The sequence below is a fragment of the Haematobia irritans genome, chromosome 1 (genome assembly GCF_050003625.1).
Source record: "Haematobia irritans isolate KBUSLIRL chromosome 1, ASM5000362v1, whole genome shotgun sequence".
Classification (NCBI taxonomy): domain Eukaryota; kingdom Metazoa; phylum Arthropoda; class Insecta; order Diptera; family Muscidae; genus Haematobia; species Haematobia irritans.
Genome location: NC_134397.1, coordinates 194,668,673 through 194,691,290, shown reverse-complemented (window position 1 = coordinate 194,691,290; position 22,618 = coordinate 194,668,673). Strand labels below are relative to the sequence as shown.

The window sequence follows — 22,618 nt, the reverse complement described above, 5'->3', positions numbered from 1 at the left end:
AAAATGAAATTTTTGAAAAAATTTTCGTAGTAATCACATTTAAAAGAAATTTCTCCTATAAAAATCACATTTGGACAACATTTTCTATAAAAGGCAAATTTTGACCAAATTTTCTATAAAAATCTAATTGCCACGAATTTTTCAATAAATTCAATTTTGACGAATTTTTCGATAGAAATTAAATTTCTATGAAATTCAATTTCAAATTCTATAAAAATTCAATTTTGTTCTAAAAAAATCCAATTTCGACGAAATAATTTATAAAAATGAAATTTTTGAAACAACTTTCTTATTAATCACATTTAGAAGAAATTTCCCCTATAAAAATCACATTTGGACAAAATTTTCTATAAAAGTCAAATTTTGACGAAATTTTCTATAAAAATCAAATTGCCACGAATTTTTTAAAAAATTAAATTTTTACGAATTTTTTCTATAGAAACTCAATTTCGACCAAATTTTCTGTAAAAGTAAAATTTTGACAAAATTTTCTATAAAAATCAAATTGCGACGAATTTCACCAAAAAATTCAAGTTTAACGAAATATTTTATATAAGTACAATTTCTATGAAATTCAATTTCAAATTCTATAAAAATTCAATTTCGACAAAATTGTCTATAAAAGTCAAATTTCGGCGAAATTTTCTACAAAAATAAAATTTGGTATAAAAAATCTAATTTAGAAGAAATTTTCAATAAACGGCATATTTCGACGAAAATTTCTTTAAAAATCAAATTTCGACGAAATTATTTATAAAGATCAAATTTCGATGAAATTTTCAAATCCAATTTCGACGAGATTTTCTTTGACGAAATTTTCTATAAATTCAAATTTCCGAGAAATTTCCTATAAAAATTCAATTTCGACGAGTTTTTTTTATAAAAAATTGTCTATAGATTCAGACGAAATTTTCTATCAGATACAAATTTGTACGAAATTTTCTTTAAAACTCAAATTTCGACGAAATTTCTCATATAAAAACCAAATTTCGAAGAAATTTTCTATAAAAATCAAATATTCGACAATAAAAACAAATATGGACAAGGTGAACACAATTTTATTCCCCACCCTGGTTCCATATTCATTAAGAGGTATTAAGATCGGTTGATACCGTTTCCGTAGCATTTTATGTTACAAATTTCGTAATCTATACTAAAACGGTAACACATTATTCCCTTACGGTACCATGTCATTAACGTTTTATCGTCGATAGTTGACCAACCGCCATAACACAAAAATGGTACAGTCCGAAAGCCATTTTTACAGAGTTCAGAAATCGTTTGGTTATCGATGTTGAAATGTATGACCCAAAAATTCTATTGCCCATATGTAGAATAATTTATTGACAGTTTATCGAAGGAATTGATATGGTAAAAGTAGGCTTCAAGTTTTCTTTAACGTTTTTGCATATGAGGGTATATCTATAAATTTATAATGCATTGCCTCATTTGTAAAATATTCCCTAAAAAAACGCTGTAAAATAATTCCTAATGTTTTTTATCAAAAGTTTTTTTTTATATATATTCGTCTCGTTTTCCACAATTTATGGCAATCCTTACAACTATTATACATATGACATATTGATGAATTCATTCATTTGAAAATCACTCCCTTCATTGCAAATTAAAATGAAAAAAGTCTTAACAAAAAAATAATAATAAAGAAAATACATATACATATATACAAATTTTGAAAATTTAAAAAAAAAAAAAACAAATAAGGAGAAAAATGTTAAAATTGATATTGATATTTGCATTTGTAGCAATTATTATTGTACCTTTTTGCATTGCTGAGAAATATGAATGGAACGTTAGAATGATAGAAGATCAAAATTATAAGGATCATAGGACATCAGAAAGCGATGCGCGTTTTGGCAACGAACGTACAGATAAATTTTCTCACAAAGCAAATAAAAATGAAGCGAACATTGATAAATATGATTTAAGAAATTTTAACTATGATGTGCAAAGTCCAAAGAAATCAGTGGCAAAAAAGAACATGGACGAACATGAACAAAAATTTTACGATATAACTCCGATTATGAGAAATAACAAGAGTCCTGGAAAATTTTCTAGATATTTTGCTGTTGACGAAAGCAATGATGGTGGAAATCCAAATTTCGCTCAAAATAAAAATATTCATTCCATTCATGAAGGTTCCCAATCAAATGTTTACAAATATTATAATCCCTCTGTGAACCGAGAAGGTATGAAGAATTTTCATAATTACCTTGGAACAAACAAAGAAAAGAATACAGTTAGCAGAGATTATAAAAGCCGAAATGATGATTTTGATCAAAACCGGAATGGGTTTGATACTAATTTTGGTCAAGAACTCCCGGTTAATAACTACGATCATACAAACAATGAAAATTTTCCAAATGAAGACAATCCGAATAATGGGATTACAAATAGCCACCAATGTTCATTAAAGTACTCTCCGATTCCAAACTTTCTGGGGACAAACTTGTTTGGAATATCCCCAAAAGAATGCTTTACGCTGGAAGATGTACAAACCCTAATACTTCGAAGAGATTTTGAGGTACATCAAATTAAAGCTATACATTTTATATTAGTTAATGCATTTTTTGATATACGTTAGAATGCTATTTGAAAATTGCTATTTCGCTTGTATATTATATTACCAATCAGGATTAGATTCAAACTGAGCAAATATAATATATAATATAATTGATATTTTTCTAAAAGCCTTTTCGCAGTACATTAATAGCGAAAAATGTATTCCTGCCTATAAATATTTATTATAGTCCATTAACATTAGGCTCGCAATCTACTAAAAGTGGATTTGAAATCACAGTTGTCTCTCGAGCCAAAAACAAGCTATCAAAATTTAAAGAAAATTTTACCACAAATCTACCAAATTTAAAAAAAAAATATTTTTTTTTTTTTATTTAGGTTTGTTGAGGTTTTTGACCAAATTTTATTATGAGTAGTATGAAAAAATGATTCTCTTCCTATTAGACAATTTTATTATATATACAATTTTTTGGGTTATAAATATCCATTGAATTGGAGATGTGTCGAATTTTAAATGTATTAACGATTTTAGCTTGTACCAACAGGGAATTTTACTACTTCTAATAAAAGGGAGAACTTACTCACACTGGACTTTGATGGTATGAAATAACACGAAAACAAAAATTTTTTAAGAAATTAAATGTATAGAAAATTTTGTCAAAATTTTATTTCTATAGAAAATTGTTGTCAAAATTTTATTTCTATAAAAATTTTGTCAAAATTATATTTCTATAGCAAATGTTTGTCAAAATTTTATTTCCATAGAATATTTTGTCGAAATTTTATTTCTATAGAAAATTTTATCAACATTTTATTTCTATAGAAAATTTTTTCAAAATTTTATTTCCATAAAAAATTTTATCAAAATTTTATTTCTATAGAAAATTTTGTCACAATTTTATTTCTATAGAAAATTTTGTCAAAATTTTATTTCTATAGAAAGTCAAAATTTTATTTCTATAGAAAATTTTGCCAAATTTTATTTCTATAGAAATTTTTTTCAAAATTTTATTTTTATAGAAAATTTTGTCAAAATTTTATTTCTATAGAAAATTTTGTCAAAATTTTATTTCTACAGAAAATGTTGTCAAAATTTTATTTCTATAGAAAATTTTGTCAAAATTTTATTTCTATAGAAAATTTTGTCAAATTTTTCTTCCTATAGAACATTTTTTCTCAAAATTTTATTTCTATAGAAAATTTTGTCAAAATTTTATTTCTATAGAAAATGTTGTCAAAACTTTATTTCCATAAAAAATTTTGTCAAAATTTTATTTCTATAGAAAATTTTGTCGAAATTTTATTTCCATAGAAAATTTTGTCGAAATTTTATTTCTATAGAAAATTTTGTCAAAATTTTATTTCTATAAAAAATTTTTCAAAATTTTATTTCTATCGGAAATTTTGTCAAAATTTTAGTTCTATAGAAAATTTTGTCAAAATTTTATTCTATAGAAAATTTTGTCAAAATTTTATTTCCATAGAAAATTTGGTCAAAATTTTATTTTTATAGAAAATTTTGTCAAAATTTTATTTTTATAGAAAATTTTGTCAAAATTTTATTTCTATAGAAAATTTTTGTCAAAATTTTATTTCTATAGAAAATTTTTGTCAAAATTTTATTTCTATAGAAAATTTTGTCAACATTTTATTTAATAATATTTTATTTCTATAGAAAATTTTGTCAAAATTTTATTTCTATAAAAAATTTTGTCAAAATGTTATTTCTATAAAAAATTTTGTCAAAATTTTATTTCTTTGGAAAAGTTTGTCAAAATTTTATTTTTATAGAAAATTTTTGTCAAAATTTTATTTTTATAGAAAATTTTGTTAAAATTTTATTTCTATAGAAATTTTTTTCAAAATTTTATTTCTATAGAAAATTTTGTCAAAATTTTATTTCTATAGCAAATGTTTGTCAAAATTTTATTTCTATAGAAAATTTTGTCAAAATTTTATTTGTATAGAAAATTTTATCAAAATTTTATTTCTATAGAAAATTTTTTCAAAATTTTATTTCCATAAAAAATTTTATCAAAATTTTATTTCTATAGAAAATATTGTCAAAATTTTATTTCTATAGAAAATTTTGTCAAAATTTTATTTCTATAGAAAGTCAAAATTTTATTTCTATAGAAAGTCAAAATTTTATTTCTATAGAAAATTTTGCCAAATTTTATTTCTATAGAAATTTTTTTCAAAATTTTATTTTTATAGAAAATTTTGTCAAAATTTTATTTTTATAGAAAATTTTGTCAAAATTTTATTTCTATAGAAAATTTTGTCAAAATTTTATTTCTACAGAAAATGTTGTCAAAATTTTATTTCTATAGAAAATTTTGTCAAAATTTTATTTCTATAGAAAATTTTGTCAAATTTTTCTTCCTATAGAACATTTTTTTTCAAAATTTTATTTCTATAGAAAATTTTGTAAAAATTTTATTTCTATAGAAAATTTTGTCAAAATTTTATTTCTATAGAAAATTTTGTCAAAATTTTATTTTTATAGAAAATTTTGTCAAAATTTTATTTCTATAGAAAATGTTGTCAAAACTTTATTTCCATAAAAAATTTTGTCAAAATTTTATTTCTATAGAAAATTTTGTCGAAATTTTATTTCCATAGAAAATTTTGTCGAAATTTTATTTCTATAGAAAATTTTGTCAAAATTTTATTTCTATAAAAAATTTGTCAAAATTTTATTTCTATCGGAAATTTTGTCAAAATTTTAGTTCTATCGGAAATTTTGTCAAAATTTTATTCTATAGAAAATTTTGTTAAAATTTTATTTCCATAGAAAATTTGGTGAAAATTTTATTTTTATAGAAAATTTTGTCAAAATTTTATTTCTATAGAAAATTTTTGTCAAAATTTTATTTCTATAGAAAATTTTTGTCAAAAATTTTATTTCTATAGAAAATTTTGTCAACATTTTATTTAATAATATTTTATTTCTATAGAAAATTTTGTCAAAATTTTATTTCTATAAAAAATTTTGTCAAAATTTTATTTCTATAGAAAGTTTTGTCAACATTTTATTTCTTTGGAAAAGTTTGTCAAAATTTTATTTTTATAGAAAATTTTTGTCAAAATTTTATTTTTATAGAAAATTTTGTTAAAATTTTATTTCTATAGAAATTTTTTTCAAAATTTTATTTCTATAGAAAATTTTGTCAAAATTTTATTTCTATAGAAAATTTTGTCAAAATTTTATTTCTATAGAAAATTTTGTCAAAATTTTATTTGTATAGAAAATTTTGTCAAAATTTTATTTCTATAGAATATTTTGTCAATACTTAATTTCTAAAGAAAATTTTGTCAAAATTTTATTTCTATAGAAAATTTCGTCAAAATTTTATTTCCATAGAAAATTTTGTCAAAATTTTATTTCCATAGAAAATTTTGTAAAAATTTTATTTCTATAGAATATTTTGTCAAAATTTTATTTCTATAGAATATTTCGTCAATACTTCATTTCTAAAGAAAATGTCAAAATTTTTTTTCTATGGAAAATTTTGTCAAAATGTTATTGCTATAGAAAATTTTGTCAAAATTTTATTTCTATAGACAATTTTTGTCAAAATTTTATTATTATTTCTATTATTTCTATAGAAAATTTTGTCAAAATTTTATTTCTATAGAAAATTTTGCCAAAATTTTATTTCCGACTAAGGAACAGTTCAATAACTCACGACGGAACCTTCAGCCAAAAAGCAAATATTGATCATGATCATGAACGTGAATTTTATCGTAAATGCGATATTTTCTTGAGCATGATTTTGAAGATGTTTACTCACGCATGTTCATGAACAAAATGTGATTTTCATTCATGCTTACGCACGATAAAATTTTAATAGTACCATTCACTCACATTCACGAGATTTAGTTTGAATTTCAGTCATGAATCACGTGATTCACACGTGTCACGCGTACACCTCTACTACAAATGCTGAAGTAAAATCGTTGAATCATATAAAACGATAAATAAAAAAGAATTGAGTCTACGATTTCAAATTTCAAGCAATTGGGATAGAATTGACGACTGATTGATGCTCCAAAAGTAAAATCGGCATGTATGTGTGGATGGAGATACCCAGCAAACCATGGCTAAGTACACGCAGAGAAGGAATATGATCACCTCAAACATGTTTCAAGAGCAAAATGTTATTTTTGTATGGTAACCATGTAACATGTTTGCCACTAAAATGTTATTTTCTCGTCAAATATAACCTGCTTGCCGAAATCAGATACATGATTTCCGAGAAAATAACATGGTTGCGAAAATCATGTTACATGGTCACCACCCAAAAATAACATTTTGCTCTTAAAACATGTTTGAGGTGATCATATTCCTTCTCTGAGTGTAGTTGAAGTGCAAAACTGTTTACCAAGAGAATTTATGCCATAGCCCCAGCAATACCGTATGCTTGGGAATAACGACTTACCCTGAGCAGACGGTTTCGGTTACCATATGTCCGAATTTCACGAGTATTACCATTTAGCGAATCCATTTTTTTATTTCTCGCAAACTAAATAGTTTGTTCATATTTCGGTCATGATTACAATTTAATTCTTGGTAATACTGCAGAGAAGTACTTTCCTCTTAGAAAACTGCTCTTGCAAAAGTTAACAAAATTTCCATTTAATAGTTATTTTGAACTATTGTAATGAGTAATTTAGCTCAAGAATTTAGCCCAAGAAAATATGTTAGTCGATTTTAAAGATCACAACAAGGTGACTTCAAAAATCATCTAAAGTTCATAAAGCGTGTTGTCAGAAATTATGATCTATCACAAACGAATAGCTTAGCACAACGAAAATAAATATACAAGTGAATTTCGTCTTCCATGTGTTTCTGAAGTTGGGTTAACTAGAGATATATTCTTACAGAATACTAAATTCAGTAGCCCCATGCTTTATTCTACTTTCACATGAAACATTCATGGAAAATTTTAGTTTTTCAACTATGGATAATTGATTCCATTCAGTTTTTATCTCTGTTATAGGACGGATGCTTTTTAAGTTCTATAACAGACAATTTGGAAGGACAATTTATTAGGACTATAGCAGAGAATGAACCAACATTTATCATCGAAGTTGATTTGCCTGCAGACAAAAAAAAAATCTGTACAAAATATCAGAACATCGTAGAGACAAACGAATGTCGCTTGAACGCCTTACAATTTTATCCTGATTAAGTTTTCTCCAATATCGCCTCTTTTCCTTCTACTTAATTGGAATAAACCTTAAAGAAAAAACTATACATTTCAGATTCTCATACCCAAGGATTTACCTCAATGTTTATTGAACGATCAATTTATAATGTTGCTATTGGACTATTTTAAAAATTGCCATCGATTAATAACAACAACTAAATTATCCAAAAACCTAAGCGAACAAATTTTCTTTGATACATTGGGAAGTTATTTAAACTACTATTTAGTACCAATAGCAAAATATTCTTATTATGCTGGTATAGCAAGTCTAGATGCTGTTCAAAGTGTTATGAGACTCTATGAACAATGTAAATATGTTCTTAATACAAATGGAAATGGTTGGAAGGAACCTTCCGAAGATATATTTAATCAGTTAAAGATGATACAAATACAACCTCTTAAAGGTGCAGAAAACAATGGATATGATGGTTACACAAATCCCTGTTTTAATCTAAATATGAACAACGATCGCAATGAACCTGGTAAAATTCATATACCTTTACCCAAATTGGAATCAGAAAATGAAAATGGTGATTTGGGCAATATATGGCTACCGTTTAAACGCAAAAGAATATATGATTTGAAATCACCAGATTCTGCTTTTATACTGCTAAGGTTTTATGAAACTGTTCGCAAATGCTACCAATACAAGAAAATGTCAGATGTTTGCTATAATCGACAATTGAAAGAATGGCTTTTACAGAATATCCAAAAACATTTATCCGATAATATATTCTATCCAGGTTTGGGAGGTATTCTACAAATTATAGAAACTCTTAGAAAATTTCGAAAATTCCCTAGACAAAGTGATTATGAAGATTATGATGATTATCAAAGTATTGGCTATAAAGAAACCAATAATGGGGAAGCGAACCTAGTTTCGAGGGGTCTTCAAAATTACCATCACTACCTTGGTCATCAGAATTTATGGCCCAATGCTTATATTGGGAATTACAATCATGAATATTATCCGGAATATTTGGAAAATACAAGTGGGCAAATGAAAAATGAAGAAGCAAAAACAAAAGATATAGAAAGTGAAAATAAACAAAAAGATGAAAAACTGGAAACAAATGCCCAAAATACCCAACAACAAGATGATATCACTCAAAATCAGAACGAAACCCCGAAACATCCACTATATCGATATTTCGAATTAACTACTATTAATATAACAATCATAGTTATATCTCTTGCGATTATATTATTATGTCTTATTGTATGTTGCCTTAAATTGAAAAGGAAAAATACGAAAAACAAACATATCCGTCTTCGGGAGTATGGAGGCAGTAAGAAACATACTACAATCGATGATGAAGAAGAAACTGAATTTCTAATTCCTCAATCTAAATCGGTTATTCATGGTAATAATTCCAAATCTATGTATCGGTCCAAAGCTAACTATGGACAAAACAATAATTCTACTCCACGCAGCATTGCATCCTCGTCAACATCGTCGCTAACTTGTGCCAGTGGATGTTTTCCGAAAAAACAATCAGGCCCGGCAATAATTGAAACGACATCACTGGATGCTGATTCATCAGAAATTGAATATCCTAAGGAAATAAAACATTCTACAAAAACGGTAAAGATTGATGAAAAACCCTTACGCAAGTCATCAGTTGTAGATAAAAGGCCAAATGGTTTATCCCAAAATGCAAAGACGAAAAATGACTCAAGAGACAATACCAAGAGTAATGTATTATTTAATATGGTATAATCTTGAACTTGGTTTATTTCATATCTTTCTTTTCAGAGTAAATCCAGTTGGGAAACAATATTTTCATCCACATAATAAGTTTATGCTAAAATTTCGTTAGATTTGATTGTTATTTGTGATCATATTATAACCAACTATTTTTTGTATTCGATCAATATCTGTCGAATCTATATTGAGATTTATTTTAGATAAAAGTATTGACCTATTGTTGTATTAAAATTTAATTTATTTTTATAAGTTTATATAATTTTAATGTTATTTATTTAATAAATCTTTTAAAAGATATTTCCGCCAAATAATCTATATGTATTTATTTTACATTATGTGATACAAAAGATTTTACTCTATGAGCGAATTTTTCATACCCACCCAAAAATTCTTCAGCAGTAAGAGTTTACTTGCGCTTTTTGGTATACAATAAAGTAGACAGTGCATCCACAATGCATGTATCAGTGGCTATAACGTAAACGAGTAATCAAACTAGTTATTGTCATTCGTTTACGTTATTGCAACCAATTCATGCAGTATAGATGCATGAAAGGTAGTGCTGTTTTCCTTCATACCAACAATGCTATAAAATAGGAAACTCAAAATTATATATCAGTTCTACGCAATATTGCTATTGAAATGAGCAATTATATCAGCGCATTGTAGAAACTGCTATAAATCGGGACATCGCCCAGCGCTGTTTCGGTTGATTTGTAAGCAGTTGGTACTGCCTCTCTCCCTTACAATCCTGCTGAAATAGTTCTCCATTTTTTGCTCGATATATATTCTATTTATTAATAAACCCTATGGCTAATATATAAAATGTATGTGCCCGAATTGTTGTTCCAGCAAAACCTCTCATTATCTAATGGCGATTTCGATTGGGAAAAATTGTGCAACATTCTCCAAATTGATTGCAAAATATGAAGGACACTGTCATAGATTTCGGATCCGGTGTCCCTCACAATATTATGAATTAACAATAACATTGGAAATAGAGGTGTGCACGTGACACGAAATTGTCGTGACTCACGAAAATTTGCGTGATTCGTGCGTGAGTCGTGAGTCACGCTCATGACAACAGCGTGAGTGTGCGTGAGCGTGATTAACAACCCAAAATGTCGTGCGTGAGCGTGAGTCACGAAAATAATATCTTCGTGAGTGTGTGTGAGTAACGAATTACACTCACGACAATATTCCTGCTCACCAACATAAAACGCTTAAGAGTTAAATTCAATTACAATTCTAGTGACACCTGAGATGTTAAGAGTTTAATAACACTCGGTTTTAATAATGCTCATGTTTTCAGACACTTCGGTAAGCTAAATTAATTATAAAATTATTCGTGAGTCACGATATTTTTCGTGAGTCACTGTATTTTTTGTGAGTCACGACGTTTTCGTGCGTGAGTGTGCGTGAATACACATTTTCTTTTCGTGAGTGTGCGTGAGCGTGAGTCCTACCAAAAAATATCGTGCGTGAGTGAGCGTGAGTATGATTTTTCTGTCGTGAGAGTGCGTGAGTAAAGTATTACTCACGTGCACACCTCTAATTGGAAAGACACAATCATTTTGGCTAAAATACAATGAGGGAAAAAGTAGTGTAACACCAAGGCAACATATTTTTTGCGAAACGAAAACGCCCTAATATTCGTGATGCTAAACTAGTTCAAAATTTGGTAACCAATTACTATTAAATGAATATGTTTTTTACTTTCGCATTGGCATGGAAAAGTACTTTTCTGCAACATTACCAAGAGCTAAATTGTAAGTTCAGACGGGATATAAGTAGAGAATGATGCTGGTAAGGCATTATTCTCAAGCTTATGATATTTTTGAGGGTATGACACAAATTCTCCTGGTAAGCAGTTTTTCATTCAAACTACTTACCCAGTTTTTCCTGGGGTATTACAAATTTTATTAGAATAGAAAACTCGATTTTTCATCCTCTGACTAGAGATTCAGAATAAAAACAAGTATATACGTAAGTTCGGCCAGGCCGAATCTTATGTACCCTCCACCATGGATTGCATAGAAACTTGTACTAAAGGCTGTCATTGTCAATCGAATTACTTGGGTTGAGGTAAATTTTTGACAAAATATTCTATAGAAATAACATGTTGGTAAAATTTTGCATAGTAACACAATTTTGACAAAATTTTCTATAGTAATAAAATTTTGACAAAATTTTCTATAGAAATAAAACTTTGGTAGATTATTTTTGGGGATCGGCTATATATAACTATAGACCGATACGGACCAATTTTGGCATGGTTGTTAGCGGCTAGCTAGTACATAGCCCAATGTACCAAATTTCACCACGTACCAAATTTCAACCGGAAGTCAAATCTGATCGGTTTAAATGGGGGTTATATATAATTAAGACCTGTATAGACCAATTTTTGCATGGTTGTTAGATACCATATACTAACACCACGTACCAAATTTCAACCGGATCGGTTGAATTTTGCTCTTCCAAGGGGCTCCGGAGTTCAAATCTGGGGATCGGTTTATATGGGGGCTATATATAATTATGGACCGATATGGACCAGATCCTGCATGGTTGTTAGAGATCATATACTAACACCACGTACCAATTTTCAACCGAATCGGATGAATTTTGTTCATCCATGAGGCTCCGGAGGTCAAATCTGGGGATCGGTTTATATGGGGATATATATAATTGTGAACCGATGTGGACCAACTTTTGCACGGTTGTTAGATACCATATACTAACAGCATGTACCAAATTTCAACCGGATCGGATGAAATTTGCTTCTCTTAGAGGATCCGCAAACCAAATCTTGGGATCGGTTTATATGGGGCTATATATAATTATATATAGCCCCCCCCCAAACCAATTTTTGCATGGTTGTTAGGGACCATGTACTAACACCACGTACCAAATTTCAACCGGATCGGATGAATTTTGCTCCCCTAAGAGGCTCCGGTGGTCAAATCTGGGGATCGGTTTATATGGGGCCTATATATAATTATGGACCGATATGGACCAATTTTTGCATGGTTGTTAGAGACCATATACTTACACCATGTACCAAATTTCAGCCGGATCGGATGAAATGTGCTATTCTTATAGGCTCCGGAAGCCAAATCTTGGGGTCCGTTTATATGGGGGCTATGGCCGATATGGCCCATTTGCAATACCATCCGACCTACATGAATAACAACTACTTGTGCCAAGTTTGAAGTCGAGAGCTTGTTTCGTTCGGAAGTTAGCGTGATTTCAACAGACGGACGGACATGGTTAGATCGACTCAGAATTTCACCACGACCCAGAATATATATACTTTATGGGGTCTTAGAGCAATATTTCGATGTGTTACAAACGGAATGACAAAGTTAATATACCCCCTTCCTATGGTGAAGGGTATAAAAATACGAAAGTCAGATGGCACGTCATCAAATTTGAGCGTATTAAAACATAAGGGTTTGGCCAACATTAAAACAATAGATTTACCTTATGGGAGATAAGATGTAGATATGCGGCACTACCAATGATGGTAACATGATTTTTTATACCCTGCGCCACACTGTGGAACAGGGTATTATACGTTAGTGCATATGTTTGCAACACCCAGAAGGAGACGAGATAGACACATGGTATCTTTGGCAGAAATGCTCAGGGTGGGCTCCTGAGTCGATATAGCCATGCCCGTCTGTCCGTGAACACATTTTTATATATTTCGCCCGATATGAACTTACATGGCCCCAGAAGACAGAGTTTTACCCTAATTTGCTTACAATTTTGCACAAGAAGAACAATTAGTACTATAGTCAAGTGTGCCAAATTTTATTGAAATCGGCTCAGATTTAGATATAGCTCCCATATATGTCGTTCGCCCGATTTATACTCATATGACCACAATGGCCAATCTTTTACTCCGATTTAATTGAAATTTTGCACAGGGAGTAGAATTAGCATTGTAGCTATGCGTGCCAAATTTGGTTGAAATCGGTTCAGATTTAGATATAGCTCCCATATATAGCTTTCGCCCGATTTACACTCATATGACCACAGAAGCCAATTTTTAACTCCGATTTAGTTGAAATTTTGCACATGGAGTAGAAATAGCATTGTAGCTATGCATGCCAAATTTGGTTGAAATAGGTTCAGATTTAGATATAGCTCCTATATATATGTTTTTCTGATTTCGACAAAAATGGTCAAAATACCAACATTTTCCTTGTAAAATCGCCACTGCTTAGCCGAAAAATTTTTAAAAAATAACTCTAATTTTCCTAAACTTCTAATACATATATATCGAGCGATAAATCATAAATAAACTTTTGCGAAGTTTCCTTATAATTGCTTCAAATTTAAGTGTTTCCCATACTTTTTTACTAACATTGTGTTTCAACCTAGTGCATTAGCCGACTTTAATTTTTAGTCTATAGATTTTGTAGAAGTCTATCAAATTCTGTCCAGATCGAGTGATACTTAAATGTATGTATTTGGGACAAATCTTTATATATAGCCCCCAACACATATGACGGATGTGATATGATATCGAAAATTTAGATCTACAAAGTGGTGCAGGGTATAATATAGTCGGCCCCGCCCGACTTTAGACTTTCCTTACTTGTTTAATAGTGCGATAGATACAACATATATGTACATATTTTTGCATTTTTAAGTGCAAAATTTACAATGTTTTATCTATTGCCAAATTGGAAGATTAATAGATAAATAAAGGCTACATGGTCGTATGTGTGCATATCGGGTGATACATATATAGGGAGCTATTTCAAATTTGCGAATTTTCACAACAACAAAAAAAATAATCAAAACTATCATCACCAAATAATCTTGGAGGTACCAAGCAAAACCTTTCATTACCAAACAATTATGGAGTTTTGTTATTACAAATTTCGTAAGTAATAATTATCAAACGAAAATCACCATTATTTTATTGGCTACATGGTAGTACTCATGAAAATTTGATATGTGGTAGCCGAAAATATCAGGTGATTGTAAGTCATTATTTTCCATCTTGCGGTAATGCTGAGGATTCGGCACAAATGTTCTTGATAATTAGTTTTTCACCTCAACTACTTACCCAAGTTTTGTTTTTAGGTAATTTAGTTCAAAATCAACCCACTATTATATGGAAATCTAGGTTACTTTCGCAGTGACATGTCCTATGGACATTACCAAGATGTAAATTATAAGCATGGACGAGATAAGAGCAAACAATATAGTTTGCGTGAAATAAACAATAAATATATTGGCTACCTGGTAGTTCTCAAGAAAATTTTATGTATGCTAACCGAGATCTGGTGTCTGGCGATACGATATTGCAACTCGAATGCTATTAGTAAGCATTAGAGACTTTTCCATTCCCAGAAAGAGGGATTTTTTCGAATTTCCCGGTATCCCGGTCAAAGGAATACCTGCTTTAACGTGCCATACATTTAGACATTTGAATAAATTAGAAATCGCCTAAAGCTACGGTTATAAGGCGCTGTCTGGACAGCTTACATCAGCCATAAATCATACTCAAATACGAAATATTTTGTAATACAAAAAATTTTTATAATGGTAAAACAGTCTCTTCCGGTATAGTTTTCGGAAGAACACTATTAATATAGTGGTATTTTTTGTAACATTAAAAACTGTTTGGAAATGAAAGAAATTTCTCACAAGTTAATTACAATTACTACTACTACTTGGTACCATAGTCATTCATATTATACTTCAAAAAACCTCTTTAACTAGATTTCAATGCCGTATGTCCCCTATTATATATAAAATATTGTAAAGAAAAATTCCCGGGAAAGCGGGAGCGAAAAATAGCAAATTCCCGGGAAAAACTCTAGTAAGCATTTTAATCTACCTACCAAGTGTTTACTGGGTTGCAAAGGTAGACTAATATTAATCTTAGAACATCAACTTTCAAAGTGCTAAATTTGTCTTTCCTATCTCTTCAAATTTCGAAAAAAGTGAATTTTTACTATGATAAACCATTTAGTTTTTTGCGTACACGATTTTTCGACTAGTTTTGTAAACTACAAAATTTTAGATCTATTAAAAGAAAATTAAGTTTAATAAAAAACACTAGAAAAATGTCATAGGATTATAATCCTTATTAAACCTCAAGGTATAAACTCTAAAGTCTCCTGTTTTTTGACGGCCTGTTTTATACTCTCAGTAATGATGTGAATATTCATCACTATTTATAACAATAGTTAATAATTGCCATAAAAATACAAAAATCAATCAATGAAGTTAACGTGTAACCACTCTAAAAAATATTTAGGCATTTGTAAAACAAAAACTTTAAAATAACAAACAAAAAATTAATACCACAAAACTAAATAACAGAATTAAAACAAAATACAGATTATAGTAAGAAAAATGTTTTGCTCAAATAGAAAATATTATAAAAAGCAACCTACAAAGATTTGACCATTCATTGGAGGAGCCGTTGCCACCACCGCCACCAAAAACACCAACAAAACCACTTTCACGTGCATGTGGTGCCGTAAGCATATTTGTTCTAAAAGCGTGCTCTTGTTCATCAACAAATAAACGTCGACCAGCAATAAAATTGTGTAAAGCAAATATACCATTATCTTCGAAAGGTCCTCCGCCACCACCACCACCATATGAATGACGATCACCAGCCGAATAGCGTTTATTCTTTTGTGAATGACGTTGATTGCCCATGCCGCTGCCACTATTAAGAGCTCCCGATGATGCACTGACCGGAGCTGGAGTGCTATCAATGTCCTGTAATTCTTTTAAACATAGCCATTCACCGTCGACAGAGACCCGAAAATTGCATAAATAAATTGTGTCTTGAACCCCACCAGAAATCTCATCACTGGTATTACTGGTGTTGGCATGAGAGGCCTTAGGCAAGGCAATAGTTGTAGATGATGTATTCGAAGTGTTGGCTGTTGGGGCGCCAGACGAATTATTATTATGATTTTCCGATTTCTGCACTTGTTTCGTCGGTTGTTGTTTTGCACGTAGTTTTACTCCTGCCGTTGGAGGACAATTGCCTAATTTTGAATTGGTGGTAGAGTTCGTCGTCGTCGTTGTCTTCGATTGTTGTTGTTGCATTGTCTTATTTGTGAATGATGTTTTATTTGCTGCACTCGTTTGAGGTGGCTTTTGTTTTTGCTGTGTCTGCTGCTGCTGTTGTTTAGTTGTCTGTTTGCTGATAGCTGCCTTTGAATCAGATGTAGCGCTAGAGGTTCTTGTTAATCTACTACTTGGAGCTGAGGTCGAGGACTTAACAACACCAATATTGCTACTAGTATTATTGTTGTTATTATTATTATTATTCACACTCAGCTTTTTCGTATCCTCAATCAACGCACGCATATTCACAGATTTTTCTTGTTCTTGTGTTTTAACTGCTTGTCCAATATTGTAATTCGTTCCTTATGATGGATGAAATATTGCAAAATTCCCTTTGCCTTATGGATTACAACGCAATTATAAGATGAAACTTTCAGCAAAAACGCAATGGGATTTGTTCTCTTGCTCTTACTTTCACATATAGTATATTTTTAGGTACTTTTGAGAAACTTCCTAATGGCAAAAAGAGGAGAGGAGAGTTAAAAAAATAGGAAATAAAAATTGATGTCATTTTCAATAGCCACCATATACGCACACACATATGTGTGAAGAAAATTTTACATTTGCCATTTGTGAACATTTAACTTTTAATGAAATGTTCGCATATAACTTGATTCTCGCTCGTTCGTTTGCCTGAGCAGTTTTACCTTTTCCGTTTACTTTGCAGTAATTTTTCCGTTTTCTGTAGTATACTTTTAGGCTTAAATATCCTTTTTTTTTTTTCTTCTTTTCAGCGACTAATAACTGAACTTATTAACACAAAATCGATAAACTCAGAAAAACTAACATAAATAGTATACGTTTTTATCGTTTTTTTTCCTTTATGATTTCAACTAGTTTTTTGCTTTTTCTCTGGATTAAATAATGAGTTTTTTTTTGCATTTGCCTTGTTTATTTCACCAATATGTAACCACTACTGAATACTTGATGTACTCAATTTTATTCCTTAAGTTGTTTTGTCGTTTCCTTTTTTTCTCTTTTGGTGGTGAGTTGTCGATTTAAAATTTTTTGTCGTGTGTATATTGATTTTTCTCCATTAAGTCATTCATGGTTGCATGGTGTTGCTGCCGAAAATGACATGTAGTGAGAGGGCGTATATATAAATCCTCTGAGACTTTAAGCCATAAACAGTGTTTCGCAAATATACTTTGTTTGGGTAGGCAATTGTGTGATGTGCGGCGGCAACTTACATACATATTCTCTCTTGACCAGCTGTTTTAAAACAAAACATTTATGAATTGAAATGTGGTGGTTGTTTATTGTGACGGTGGTGAGTTTCTCCGTAGATTTGGTAAAAAAAAATAGGGAATCTGCATTAACAACTAATCGATGATTTCTTTTAAACATTTGTAAGCTATTGGCCTCTTTAATTTGAAAGTTTGACTCTCTAATTTGGAATTGCAAGTGATGTTGAATAATAACCAAATATTCGGTGCGTTTTCAGGTTTAAGTGTTCATTTTAATTTCTACATGTTTTTTGCCATTATATTGAAACAAAAGGGCTTCAGATCACGGTTGTCACACGAGTACAAAACAAATTTTTAAGAAAATTCTACCAAAAATTTACCAAGTTAAAAGCAAAATAAAATTTCGGAAATTTCCATAAAATATTAGTGGTTAGTGTGGAGAAATAATTTTTATCCCAATCTTATGATTTCTGAAGAAATTGATTTAAATTTTCGATAATTCTGTAGCGTCCTGAAAGGCCATTTGTCTGCACGTTGTTATTTATTCGATATGAATATTGGTGATATTATTGAATAAATACAAATGGAAATGGAATTATACCTTTCTTATATTGAAGGTAGTGAAATTCGAAAAACGAAGAGTAACTTATATACACCTCGTTGGGGGGCATCTTGAATATCTACTAAAACGCCAAGAATTCTACTAATTTACCAAAAAGAAAAATATGTATTAATTCAGATGCCAGATCGTCTAGCTCAAACGGTAGATGATTACTTGAAATTCTAGTTGTTGTTATGACAACCATGGCTACAGACTTCTTAAATATGAAATTAAAAAAAAATAATTTACCTCTACTTTTTTCATTAAAATTTTTTCAACCAATACCCGATTCCCATCACAATTCCAAAATCCACTTTAACTAGATTTCAAATGGCATTTGCCTTATAAAAAAATGTTTTTCAAAGACACTTTTAGTATATTTCGAGTGTAATGTGAAGGGGCTATAATAGTTTTTCATGGGGGGGGGCTATAATAGTTTTTCATGGATGGATCGCTCGATATATATGTATTAGAAGTTTAGGAAAATTAGAGTCACTTTTCGACTAAGCAGTGGCGTTTTACAAGGAAAATGTTATTATTTTTACCATTTTTGTCGAAATCAGAAAAACATATGTGTGGGAGCTATATCTAAATCTGAACCGATTTCAAAAAAATTTGGCACGCATTGCTACAATGCTAATTCTACTCCCTGTCCAAAATTTCAACCAAATTGGGCCAAAACTCTGGCTATTAGAACCATATTAGTCCATATCGGGCGAAAGATATATATGGGAGCTATATCTAAATCTGAACCGATTTCAATAAAATTTTGCACACTTGACTATACTACTAATTGTAATCCTAGTGCAAAATTTCAACCAAATTCGGCCAAAAATCTGGCTTCTGGGGCCATATAAGTCCATATCGGGCGAAATATATATATGGGAGCTATATCTAAATCTGAACCGATTTCAATCAAATTTTGTACACTTGACCATACGACTAAGTGTTATGTTTGTACAAAATTTCAAGCAAATCGGTATAAAACTCTGGCTGCTGGGTCCATATTAGTGCATACCGGGCGAAAGATATATATGGGAGCTATATCTAAATCTGAACCGATTTCTTCCAAAATCAATAGGGTTCTATTCTGACCCAAATTAGGAACATGTGCCAAATTTGAAGGCGATTGGACTTAAATTGCGACCTAGACTTTGATCACAAAAATGTGTTCACAGACAGACGGACGGACAGACGGACATGGTTATATCGATTCAGGGACCCACCCTGAGCATTATTGCCAAAGACACCATGTGTCTATCTCGTCTCCTTCTGGGTGTTACAAACATATGCACTAACTTATAATACCCTGTTCCACAGTGTGGCGCAGGGTATAAAAAGGGATTTCAAATCTACTTTTATTAGACTTTGAGCCTAATATATGAGCTATTATATATTGTCAGATTTTTCGGAAAATAAACTTACTCCAATGGTTGCAGTCCTTGGACAAGAAGAGACTGTTTGTAGGACATATTTTAATGAGTACATAGCCAATATCGTATCATACAGTACATTCCCGTAAAAGACTACTGAAGAAATTTCTAGCAGATAGGAGTAGTATTTTTATGTTATCGCGTGTGGAAGTGGAAATGTCTACCACTAAGAAAAAATGGAAAAAGAGCAAGATAAAGAGGTCGATGATTCGGTTCTTGTTATTGGAAGGTAAATCATGCAATGCAATCGAGAATAGTCTGGAGAATTAAATTGTTATGTAAACAACACAATTTTCATTGAAATCCAAATGATACATAAGGTTATGCAGTAACGTGGGCAAACATCCTCAAAGTTCAGTGACCCTCTTCCTTTGATGGCTACATTCAAAACTTAATTTCATCGTGACCGTACTTTGGTTTTTGAAGAACCACTACCAGGTGCCCCCAAAAGCGGGTGATAAAATGACACAAATCTACTAGATTGGAAGAGTAGGAACGCATCTTTTAATCTCTAGAATTATATAATCCACAAAATGCTCATGTGCTCTGAAAAAGGTGAAGACTGTTCCACTGGCCAGAAACCCCCAAAGTCACGAGAAAAAAAGTAATCTTTAACCATTCCGCAATATTGGAAAATGCTCTGCATTGGTCTATAATCTAATAAATCTCATACAAAATTCAATACAAATTAGCAATTTGTCTTCTGTTTTCTTGAAATTTGATATACGAGCTTAACAAAGGCCTTCGAAAAAAAAATCAAAAGTAGAACAATTTTTTAAAAAGAATACAAATGGATTTTTTTTAATTACAACCTTACATACTAAGTAAAAACTAAATATATTTTTCTCATAATAATTGCTTGTTTTATTATCATATTTCAACTTGAAAACACTTTATTTTCTGTACTTTTATTTTTTATTTATTTATTAATCCATGTAAACGATACCATAATCAATCCCTTTCGGAAAAAATTACAAAAAAGGCCCGTAAATTTAGAAATCCATGATCAGAAAAAGCAAACTAGCTAATGTTTTTATACTAAAATAATACAACGTTGAGCATTCCTCTTCTCAGATTTGAAATATCCCGTATGGAGGATTTAATATTTTGAAAGAGCGACTCAATAACAACAACAATCCTTTCATATGACCAAACGTCAGCAATAGATAATCTAATTGGAAAATATATCAATACAATATGTCAGTTTGGAATACTGTATTCTTCTTATTTTCTATTGTAATGCTATTGCTACAATTGTTTAAGCAAATTTTAAATCAAAATCCTTATCTGAAAATCAAATCTAAAACCCATATTCAAAATTCAACGGTGGTAAAAGTAATAATACACCATTACCTTATTCATTTTCTCTCCAACTCCATTTTAAACAAATTATCTTTTTAAATAAAAACATGTCAAATTAAAGTTTCTTTTATACGTTATTCTATTTCAAAATTTTCATATATTTAGTTTTTGTTTCATGTGACCCCAATCTTTATCACAATCGCCTTCTAATAGAGGCCGTTATGGACATTAGGAAAATGAACTGGAAATTACTTACCGGGTTTCCGCTTCTTTACAGGACTTGAAACTTGAGAATTTGATGCTGACGATGCCTCAGAAGCCTGATTTTGGCTAGTACCAAGAACGGCTCCTGAGGCTACTGAGGCTGCGTTTGAAACCATTGCCGATATTTGAGATGATAAACTTTCAGTACGGCGAAAGGTATCGCGTAGACGATTTAAAGAAGAGATCGAAGGCGAACTTGACAAGATGTTTGCCGAGGAATCTTCACTTTCCTGGCGCAATAACAACGATTTTCCAGAGGACATACTACAAACCTATATTTCAATATTACTGTTGGAAGTCACTTTTCGTCTTTGCTTATGGTATAATGACCAATATGTTTTTAGTCACTGCACAAATAACACACGAGAATTTATAACGTTATGCTTTTATTTTATTACAAAATAAATATCCATATGCAAGCAAACCTAATTAATTATACTTTTTTTTTTTTTTTTTTTTTCCTTTTAAGTTGCTCCCAATGCCGATGAAAAAAAACACCCTTATTGGAAGACTTATTTGGCCCGGAATCACAAAGCCAACACTAATAGACATCGCAATGCTGTGATGAAACTAAATGCATGGACCAGTCTTCTCCAAGAAATCCGCTAAAATGCTCAAACCTTCTATACCAAATTTGTCAACAAATTGTTCAATATCAAATATACCATCCAATTCGGTGAAGTGCGTTCTTTCCAAGAAAAATCTAGGGCATTCAAAAATCACATGGGATGGGGTCTCCACCCCACCACATGACTCACACTCTGGAGAATCAGCTACTCGCACCTTATAAAGTGTAGAATTGCAGAATGCATTGTCACTCAGTATTCTATTAATTGCTTTACACTGAAGAGTATTCACTGCCACATTACCGAACCACGGCTTCTTCCGCACCGTCGGAAAGATTCTGAAGTAACAGGAATTTCGTACTGACGCCTCTTGTATATATTCCGTTGACCATTTCAACCACAATTTTTCCTCTATTGTACGAATAGCATCACCTAAGGGCCATTTCAAATCTAAACGCCATCCCTCTTCAAATGCCTTTTTCGCTGCTTCATCCACTTTCTCATTGTGAGGTATTCCCATGTGCCCGGGAATGAAATGTATTTCGATGCTTCCACAGTGTTCATTTGCAAGAGCCAGAAATTGATGTGCCAAAAAATTAAGTCCTCCGTTGTTTTTAAGCGCTTGAACTCCAGCTAGACTATCCGTTAAAAATGCAATATTTGTCAGCCCGTTGTTTGTAGCAAATTCAAGAGCTT

At 30.6% G+C, this 22,618-nt stretch overlaps 2 protein-coding genes across 7 annotated transcripts in view; one reads left to right on the top strand and one right to left on the bottom strand.

Moving 5' to 3' along the window:
• LOC142222340 (RUN and FYVE domain-containing protein 2) overlaps positions 1-21,798 on the bottom strand; it is a 48,407-nt gene extending 26,609 nt beyond the window's left edge. Inside the window, exons 1-2 of one of the 4 annotated variants that reach the window (XM_075292440.1) lie at positions 17,217-17,578; positions 16,050-17,022 (exon numbers count right to left, since the gene is read on the bottom strand). In XM_075292440.1, the coding sequence (XP_075148555.1) occupies positions 16,050-16,812 (763 nt within the window). In that variant the 5' untranslated portion in view covers positions 16,813-17,022; positions 17,217-17,578. Of the gene's footprint in view, positions 1-15,878; positions 17,023-17,216; positions 17,579-21,348 lie in introns of those variants that run through there. The other 3 variants (XM_075292438.1, XM_075292439.1, XM_075292441.1) reach the window with 3 other exon arrangements.
• On the top strand, positions 1,626-9,616 carry LOC142222342 (uncharacterized). Of its 3 annotated transcripts, none has more exons than XM_075292443.1 (3): positions 1,626-2,542; positions 7,810-9,448; positions 9,511-9,616. In XM_075292443.1, exons 1-3 carry the CDS (start codon positions 1,730-1,732, stop codon positions 9,513-9,515), a joined length of 2,457 nt encoding a protein of 818 aa, XP_075148558.1. In that variant the 5' UTR covers positions 1,626-1,729; the 3' UTR covers positions 9,516-9,616. The 3 variants fall into 3 exon arrangements, with proteins under 3 accessions (XP_075148558.1, XP_075148557.1, XP_075148559.1); XM_075292442.1 differs by having other exon boundaries at positions 7,810-9,453; XM_075292444.1 differs by lacking the exon at positions 9,511-9,616 and having other exon boundaries at positions 7,810-9,118; positions 9,189-9,357.
• Positions 21,799-22,618: the final 820 nt, after the last annotated feature.

Coding starts and splice junctions, on each gene's coding strand:
- LOC142222342 (XM_075292442.1), top strand. CDS start 1,730: ATGTTAAAATTGATATTGATATTTGCATTTGTAGCAATTATTATTGTA. Junction 2,543..7,809: donor TACTTCGAAGAGATTTTGAG/GTACATCAAATT, acceptor TATACATTTCAG/ATTCTCATACCCAAGGATTT. Junction 9,454..9,510: donor GAGACAATACCAAGAGTAAT/GTATTATTTAAT, acceptor CTTTCTTTTCAG/AGTAAATCCAGTTGGGAAAC.